Source organism: Chanodichthys erythropterus, chromosome 22 (genome assembly GCF_024489055.1).
Source record: "Chanodichthys erythropterus isolate Z2021 chromosome 22, ASM2448905v1, whole genome shotgun sequence".
NCBI lineage: Eukaryota > Metazoa > Chordata > Actinopteri > Cypriniformes > Xenocyprididae > Chanodichthys > Chanodichthys erythropterus.
Genome location: NC_090242.1, coordinates 19,084,832 through 19,094,944, shown reverse-complemented (window position 1 = coordinate 19,094,944; position 10,113 = coordinate 19,084,832). Strand labels below are relative to the sequence as shown.

General features: G+C 37.2%; 1 protein-coding gene across 1 annotated transcript; it reads left to right on the top strand.

Moving 5' to 3' along the window:
• The first annotated feature begins 485 nt into the window (after positions 1-485).
• gtf3c4 (general transcription factor IIIC, polypeptide 4) lies at positions 486-9,726 on the top strand. Its single transcript, XM_067376015.1, has 5 exons — positions 486-791; positions 2,157-3,899; positions 6,387-6,517; positions 7,258-7,346; positions 9,281-9,726. The coding sequence occupies exons 1-5, from the start codon at positions 486-488 to the stop codon at positions 9,343-9,345; spliced, it is 2,334 nt and encodes a 777-aa protein (XP_067232116.1). The 3' UTR covers positions 9,346-9,726.
• The last annotated feature ends 387 nt before the right edge of the window (positions 9,727-10,113 follow it).

Here is a 10,113-nt window from a genome sequence, read left to right as displayed (position 1 = left end):
AGGCAAATGTAGTGCAGTGTTTGTGTGTCCGCCAGAGGCACAAAGTGAAAAAGATTACCCACCTTGTCTGATTTGTCATCACATTTCTAGATTTTTATAATCATGTAGATTAAAAAGCTTGTGTGGATGTTATTTAACAAAATTAAACAAAGAAACAAACAAAAATTCTAATGATGTTTTAAGTCCTCAGTCAATATTGCATCTTTCCCACAGAGTGAACACTACTGACTGACACTTATTGGGGCATTCAGTAATATATAAAATATTAAATTTAGTTAAAACGAATAATAATAATATAGTGTGGAATATTAGGATAACATATTGTAATTCATTATTATTTTTATTACTATGTAAACAAACCACCACCAATTGTTTCAAGAGTGACTATTGATAATCTGGCAACCCAGCCCTTGCCGCGCTCGTGAAATCCCTCCTCCTCCGGCACCGTAACTTCCTGGAGACGGGCTTTATATTTATACAGAAAAATGGCGGCTTTAGGCTCAAATAGTACCTCTGAGCAAACAGACACCGCGTCTGAAGCCCAATCGGCACGGGACAATGATTTTTGGGCTGGACGGGGTCCTGTGGTGCTGCGTGATCCAGCGATTAAATTGCTGAGTCCAGTTAGCGGTCTGGAGCCCCTGTCGTGGGCAGAGGATCACAGACTGGCGGCCTCCAGCACTAACAGCGTGACTCTCCTGGAGCTGGTGTGTGACATACACAGTCTCAGTCAAAATATGGTGCTGCATCGCACTCACATCCCCGTGCCGGACACCGCTTGTGAACTCAAGGTAACTACTGTGCGCGCGCGTTCTCGTTGCTTTATGGTACCAACTGACGTGCACTGTTGCAACCATGTTGCCAAGCCTAAGCCATGTTTTGACGTGACATGACATCTCAAAATGTGCAAAATAAGCGTTAATCGTCTGTGAGGAATTATCCACTTTAATCCCTAATTTTCCCAGCACAAACTGCATGCCTTTCTGATCATAATTGTAACAAGTGGGGAACTAATGAAAAACTGCTCAGATGCGCAGTTAGACGCAAAATATGCAAACATTAAAGTAGCATAATTTTTTTTCAGTCAATTATAGGGAGTTATAATCCAAGAATAAACGCATATTTCTTTTTACTTCTCATTTTAATTTAACGTAACATTACTGGAAATATGCTATTTTACCATGGTAGTCAATTAGGATTTATTTCTTTTATTTTTTTCTTCAAAACAGGGCTATGTGTCAGTTGTGAATACTGACATATTTATGTGTCCTGTGATCAAGATTTATGAGACAGCGATCTTAATAATACACTTTTTAAATAATATATGTACCAAGTATGGTAGTTGAATCTGTATTATGACATGTATTTTAAATGCTTCGTTCTATGGAGCTTAGACCAGAACAAACTGGAATTAAACAGCTCTTGTCATGTGACTATTTATACCAGAATGTAAAAATGCTCACATGAATGTTCACAGTCTGCATCTTTTAGTCCTTCATTTATAGTTCACCATTCTGTGTAAATGCATCAACAACTCTTTTTAGAGTAAGAGTTTTTGTTAACCCCAGTTTGTTTACAAATGTTACTTTTTGGAGTATCCCACAAATAACATTTGTGACCGGTGTACCAAAAGAGTTGATGTATTTTACCCTGTTTTGAAATTATGTTTTATAAACAAAATTTGGGAGGAGCAACGTTCAAATAATCTGACAAATCACGTCATTTCACCCAGCTGTTAGCAATCAGTAATCAACATATCTAGCCAATCAGCACGAGTGAAATCATATATATAGACACAGTCGACTCACCCATATTCCTCAACATTTTTACAGCACCCCTCCACCACTCCGTCTCCTCACACTTGCCTGGTTACTTTCCTAACCAGAACATGGTTCAGGCCAAATACTGAGCTCGGAGCCCTCTCCTCGGACAGCACGCCAAAAATGCATACTATTTACTATCTGACTTTGTAAGTGTGAACGCGTGAACTATATGTGAAAATGAGACTTGATTTCATGTGACCATTTTTACTACTCATATGAACAGATTTTAATACCTCCCTGATTCTATATAAATAAAAGACTTTCTAAAATGACATTGAAGCAAGAAATATTTGTACACAATTCATTTAATGCCTTCTTTATATTTTGTTACAGGTGGGCCCAGAAAAGGAGCTGCAGACTGTTAAAGATAACTTTGCAAAGAGTAAAGATCCAGTTATAGGCCAAATGATAATGACAGACCGAGTCATCAATCCTCAATCCGGACGTCTCCATGGTGTGAAGTACACCAGCTGGTCACCATTAGGCTGCGACAAACAAGGCCGCTGTCTTCTTGCTTTCTTAACACTGGACAATCGTCTCACAATCCACAGCAGTCATTTGCGTTTAAAGTGGATGCCTCTCATAGACCTTACAGAACTTTATGGGGAAATGTTAAAATCCAGGAACTACTCTGCTCAGAACGACGGCTCACCTCCGAGCTCCATCAAAGACTTGGATGAACTGCAACGGCGGTATCGCATGCAGACTCCAATGCGCATGGAGTGGTCTAGTCTGTGCAATATGCAACAAGTTCAGACCGATAATGCATGTAAAGATGTCAGCACAGTACTTCTGGCTGTACTTATGGAGAATGGAGATGTGGTGGTGTGGCAGTTTAGCTTGCCTCTACAGGGAAAGGATTCGGTGGTGTCTTGCAACACCATCAAATCAGGAGTGTCGTCGCCAAGCGTGCTCACATGGTGGGAATATGAGCATAGTGGGCGGAAGATGAGTGGACTGATCGTCGGCAGCTCAGTTGGACCTGTAAAGATCCTTCCAGTCAACCTCAAGGCAGTGAAGGGTTACTTCACCCTCAGGCAACCTGTGGTTTTGTGGCAGGATAGGGACCAGATACCAGTCCACAACATCAAATGCATTACGCTCTTTCATCCACACCAGAAATGCAACTGCAGTCTAGTAGTTGCTGCACGAGGTCCTTATGTATTCTGGTGCTTGTTGCTGATCTCCAAAGCTGGTCTCAACGTTCACAATTCACATGTCACAGGTCTTCATTCCACCTCTATCATATCCATGACAGTCAGTCATAACAACGGGACCATTTTCACCTGCTCACTAGATGGTAAGGTAAAGAAGCTCACGGCTGTTTTCACAGATGTTGCTGTTGAGTTTAAACAAGTGGAGGTTGTTCTGCCAGAGGGAGTTGCAGGTCGACGGATACATGGCATATCAGTCAGTCCAAACGGTGCCTACTTGTCTCTCATCTCGAACGAGGGCATGCTCAATGGGCTCCACCCCGTCAATCGGACATACCAGGTGCAGTTTATCACCCTTAAGACTCCAGATGAAGCGGCTGCTGAGCTGCTCGAGTCTCAGATGCACAATCTCTTCAGAAAGACAGACTTGCTGGACTTGCTGCGATGGCGGATATTGAAGGACAAAAGCATTCCTTTGGTCCTCCAGAACAATCTAGACGAGAAACTCCAAACCTCAGGGTCCACCTACTTATGGCGTTTTAAGCTTTTTCTTCTCCGAGCGCTCTACAAGTCCATGCAGAAAACCCCTTCGGAGGCTCTGTGGCGGCCGACCTATAGAGATGGTAAAGTGTTTGTTGTGGATGAGGAAGCGGGTGGAGGTGATGAAGGCGAGATGGCGGAGATCTCTGCTTTAGAGGAGCTCAGGCAGGGGGATGCCGAAAGGCAGTCCAGTGAAGAACAAATGAGGGAGATCGGCAGCAGGATCGAAGAGGTGGAGTCCCAACTGATTCGCGAGAACATGAAGAAGGTGCTGGGCGAGGTATACCTGCACACCTGCGTCACTCAGAACACATGTATACCTACCAAAGGTGTTTGTGACTTCCTCACAAATGACCCTGCTAATGAAGACCGGGCGGCCAAGGTGAGCCCCCTTCTTACTGAAACAAATATAGTTAATTATAGCTTAATTAACTTAAACTTTTGATCAGTAGTACATAAAGATTTTTAAATGTTTTTTGAAATAAGTCTTTTATGCTCACCAACACTAAAATGATATGTTGGATTTACTAAACTTTTTTATGTCAACAGGTTCCATGTATCTAGGTTATGTTGCGTTTAATTAACATTATCTATTTCAGTAAACTTAAGTTTATTACATAAGGTTAATTCAATGCCATTTAGTTGAATCAGGTTAAAGGGTTAGTTCACCCAAAAAAATCTTAAAGGTGCCGAAGAACGTCTTTTAAAAGATGTAATATAAGTCTAAGGTGTCCCCTGAATGTGTCTGTGAAGTTTCAGCTCAAAATACCCCATAGATTTTTATTTTTTTTTTATAAATTTTTTTAACAGCCTATTTTGGGGCATCATTAAATATGAGCCGATTTAGGCTGCGGCCCCTTTAAATGCTCACACTCTCCGCCCATGGAGCTCGTGCTTGCCTTAAACAGCATAAACACAGTTCACACAGCTTATATAATCTCAAAATGGATCTTTACAAAGTGTTCATCATGCAGCATGTCTAATCGCATAAGTATGGTATTTATTTGGATGTTTACATTTGATTCTGAATGAGTTTGATAGTGCTCCGTGGCTAAAGCTAACATTACACACTATTGGAGAGATTTATAAAGAATGAAGTTGTTTATGAATTATACAGACTGCAAGTGTTTAAAAAATGAAAATAACGACAGTCTCCGTGAACACAGTAAGAAACGATGGTTACTTTAACCGCATTTAACAGTACATTAGCAACATGCTAACGAAACACTTAGAAAGACAATTTACAAATATCACAAAATATTATGTTATCATGGATCATGTCAGTTATTATTGCTCCATCTGCCATTTTTCACTGTTGTCTTTGCTTGCTTACCTAGTCTGATAATTCAGCTGTGCACATCCAGACGTTAATACTGGCTGCCCTTGTCTAATGCCTTGAACATGGGCTGGCATATGCAAATATTGGGGTCATACATATTAATGATCCTGACTGTTACGTAACAGTCGGTGTTATGTTGAGATTCGCCTGTTCGAGGTCTTTTAAACAAATGAGATTTATATAAGAAGGAGGAAACAATGGAGTTGAGACTCACTGTATGTCATTTCCATGTACTGAACTCTTGTTATTTAACTATGCCAAGATAAATTCAATTTTTAATTCTATGGCACCTTAAAATTCTTAACACAAGTAATCCAACGTAATTGATTAGTTTATTTAGTGAATGCATTCAAGAACATTTTTTACAACTTTTACAAATGTTATCTAACAAGAATAGTTTATACAAAATCTTTACTCTGTAAAGACTTTTATTGTTAGGCCTTGGCTAGAAGACCGTTTTGTTACATCCATGGCATACCCAAAGTAGTTGTTTTTTATTATTAAAACGACTTTAATTTTTGTTAGCAGGTTCTCAACCTAAAGCACATGCTCTACACTTCACCACAATGGTATCCCCCCAAAATACCAACATACCAGAAACCCTTTTAAATACCAACATAAAAAAACATTAAACATTATCATCCTAATAAAAAACAATGCGTAAAATAACATTGTATTTCAAGATTTACTCTCCCTCTCCAGCCCTGTGCAAAGCATGATGGGAAGTGGAAATCCTGTTCCTAGTTTCTATAATGCTGTTTTAACACATCTAAAATAATTTATGTACTCTCAACTCAAATGGATTAAGTAAACTGGTTGAAAAAAATTGTGTTGGATTAACTTAATTTTCTTAGGTAAATTAAACAAGCATCAAATGTTATTTGTGGCCATCTTTACTGAAAATGTTCTTTCAAAATGAAAATGTTGAGTTGAGCCAAAACACCGTTAAACAAAGTCAGTTTAACACAATCCAAATGTTTGAATGAGTTTGAATGTTTGAATGAGAAACCTAATACAATGGTGTAAAATGAAAATTAATGTTTTAAACTGAACAGTATCGTAAAATCATTTTTTGAGTGAAGGCTGCATTTATTTGATCAAAAAACAGTAAAAACAATAATATTGTGAGATGTTATTACAATCTAAAATAACTTTTCAATTCTAATACATTTTTTAAAATGTAATTGATTTCTGTGATGGCAAAGCTGAATTCATTACTTCAGTCTTCACTGTATTTTTGTATTGTAATGTATATGTACTGTACTGTATCACAGTATTTTTAATCAAATAAATTCAGTCCTGGTGAGCATAAGAGACTTCTTTCAAAAAGATTAAAAATCTATTTTATTTCAAACTTTTGAAAGCATTTGCATTTTAAGATCATGAAAGTGGATGATCGAGGTATAAAAATGTGGGCATTATTGTGCTTGTGTTAATTGGCAAATAAAAAAATTCATGTAATGAATGAACTCTTATAGAAATATACCTTAAAGGTCAATTTTTTTTCTATTCCATTTGTGACCTTCACAGGTGCTGATAGGTCATATCATGAATAAGATGAACAAACAGACATTTCCTGAGCATTGCAGCCTCTGTAAAGAAGTTCTGCCTTTCACAGACTGCAAACAGGCAGAATGTAAGAATGGGCACAGATGGCTAAGGTGCGTAACCATAAATAAGTTGTGGTATGTCATTTATAAAACTCTAATATAAAAGTATAAAGAATAATATATATAATAAAAAGTACTAAATGCTTCATGGCACAGAGTGTTAAATGAAATTGTTACTGTAATAAAAAAATCTATTTTCATAAGCCCTGTCATACATTAACTTGCAATCTGGAATGGTGTATTTTGCTTAATTTGGCATACAAATATAATAATTTTATTTGACTAGTTTACAGCTGGTTCAATAACACTTAAGCTATATTTTGCAGTGCTAAGTGAAGTGACACTGTTCTTGGCTCAAGTCTGACACAGATTCCACATTTGGATGAACAGATTAATTTTTGATAATTTAGGTATTATTCATATAAATACCAGAATGTAAAGCCCAAACAAGAGCCTAGCAGACTACAATTACTTTGTAGGTCCAGATTAATGTGCCATGAACATACTTGAAAATGGAGAAAATTTCACCTGCAGTATAAAATCGCCTTTTCTGCTTTGGACTATAGTTGCATAGGTTTCAAGTAGATTTGACCCACTTTCAAGCCCCTTGTGTGACATTTCATCTATCGGCCTGACTGAAAGGAGATTACTGCCCCTAATGGTGTATCAGGGAAATAGTTGCTTCATTGCTGTCATTCTGATCTCTGCCAAGTACTGATCTAAACCTTCCCCTGCTGTTTCTGTTCATGTGTCTAACTGTCTCTTTCTGTCTTTCCTTCTTCCTCCCTAAGGTGTGCGCTGTCATATCAGGCCTGTCAGGGTGTGACATACCGCCGCTGTCTATTGCAGGACAGTATTGCCTCAGTAGCAGAGCCCGAGGGTGAGCCATAATGCTGTATCATATCTCCATTCAGAACCACATAGCAGCACACACTTAGACTTTATGTAATGCAGCAGGAACCTTGCACACACACAAAACAAAAACTCTGCTGCCCCACAGCAGTGCAAGCTTAGGATGTCAAATGTACTGGTACTCCAGTACCAAGTTGATATTAAAATGATATGTTAAATAGTATGTCTTCTTTTTTTCACTTGTACCAACTCAATTCTGACTGGCGGGCGGCCGGTTTCAAATATTCACATGCACTTTTTGGTCAAAATGCCCATGTTGGTGAGGCATTTAAAGGATTAGTTCACTTCAATATTAAAATTTCCTCATAATTTACTCACCCCCATGTCATCCAAGATGTATATGTCTTTCTTTCTTCATTCGAAAAGAAATTAAGGTTTTTGAGGAAAACATTCCAGGATTTTTCTCCACATAGACTTCCTCAGAGTACAACGGGTTGAAGATCCAAATTGCGGTTTCAGTGCAGCTTCAAAGGGCTCTACATGATCGCAGCCAAGGAATAAGGGTCTTGTTTTGCAAAATGGTCATTTTCTAAAAAAAAAAAATATGTAAATTTATATACTTTTTAAGCACAAATGCTCGTCTTCCACTAGCTCTGCAATGTGTCACGCATATGTACCGATCCAGTGTCTACAAAAGCGAACGTGCAAAGATTAATTCAAACGGCCTTTACTGAAAAAAAAAACCAAAGAAGTTGGAGGAGTTTTTCACCCTACCACGGTACTTCCACCTACATCATGCGTGACCTTTTCAACGTGATCACATAATGCGTGACACATTGCAGAGCAGTGCAAGATGAGCATTTGTGGTTAAAAAGTATATAAATTGTCATTTTTTTTATTTTTATTTTTTTAAATGGCTGATCGTTTCGCTAGATAACTTTATTCATTGGCTGGGAACATGTAGAGCTCTTTGAAGCTGCAATTTGGACCTTCAACCAAGTGGTGAAGTCCACTATATGGAGAAAAATCCTGGAATGTTTTCTTCAAAAACCTAAATTTCTTTTCGACTGAAGAAATAAAGACAAACATCTTGGATGACATGGGAGTGAGTAAATTATCAGGAAATTTTAATTCTGAAGTGAAGTAATCCTTTTAATGTAAAAAAAAAGAAAAGAAGAATGTAAACAGGCTAGACAAATATGTAAAAATATTGGATTTATGCATTTGGCCTTGTTTAAATACAGCATATCATATTTAATATCATACTTTAATCCTGTTGTTAATACTGATCAGATAGCAATATTAAGAAAAAAAACCTTACTTTTTACTTAATTACTTGGAAATATTAAGTTAAGAAATACTTGAATGCAACATGTCATTGTCTTAATTTGTCAATATTTATATTAATATTTAAATGAATGATGCATATTTGTTTTTGCCTTTTATTCCATTGTTATTTGTATCGATTACTGGCATTTTGCTAGCATGAAAAGTTGACAATCCTGTTGCATTGTAACATTTGCTTAATGCATTGTATGAACAAATGTAGAAAACAACCTTAATTTGACATAGTCAAACCAAAATTTATTCAGACACCTTAAACATTTCATTCATTATTACAATTTATTCACTATAGTTTAAAAAATGGCAATAAAATGACAAGATCTCAGAGTTAAACTGTGTCAGAAAATTTTGTATTAATTATATCAGATAACACTTAAGTAAAACATGGTCAGGTCAGAGTGTCTGAATTTTTGGTTCCAAATTTATCAATTTTACTGGTAGTCCACTGTATGAAGAATTTTGGGGTATAATACATCACAGTTGACTTTATTTCGCTATCCTCACTTACATAAATTAACTATAGTGTCCTGCACCCACTAGTAAAAATATACCAAAAATGTATGAATAATTTTTGGTTTGACTGTACATGTAAATGATTATGCTTAACAACATTTTCAGATTCAGACTGGATCAAGAAAATCCTCCAAGGTCCCTGCATCTTTTGTGACTCCCCTCTCTACTAAAGCAGCGGGGCTAAAGATGACAAAATCTCCACAGCTGAGTTCTGGATTCCTCAAGTGGCCTACATCCCACATAAATGACTAATATGCCTTTATTACTTGAAAGAGAAAGTCTATAAAGTATTCACTAATTATTTTGTAATGTAAGACGTTTGGAAGATTTTTTTTTATTAACAGATCTTTATTTTAAATCCAAGCTTTAGCTAAAAAGTGGTGTAATTTTTCATTTTCATGAAAACTGTGACTGTTAATAAATTATTCTATTGTATATATTTGCTGAATATTTTTAATTTGTTAATGTTATGCTGCCATGACATTGTACTTTTGCATTAAAAATGCACGTTCTTCCTGTGGCTGATTTTAATTGGTTTAAATAAATCCATTTCCTAATTGGCTTTGGGAACATTTCCATGTATCCGCAAACTCCCCCATCTCCAAATAATGACTTTTCCTTGGCCTGAAGGAAGAGAAAACGAATGTACAAGGAAATGAAAAACAGGGAGACAGATAGAAAACTGTTTTAAAACCGATCCAGCCCCTCCAAAGGGCCGAACTCTAATGAGATACAACTGTAATGAGGAATGGATCCCAGCCGCATATGTGATACCCATTTTAATTAAGATAGTGAGCTTGAGTGCATATTGTTAAATATAGTTAGCCCCCTTTTTTGTGGGTCGCAGGGAAGACGCATGCAGGCCATGTACCGTGACGTCCCATGTTGCTAACCCCAACGTTACTAACATATAAGGGTCAGTGGTGATCAAAGATGGA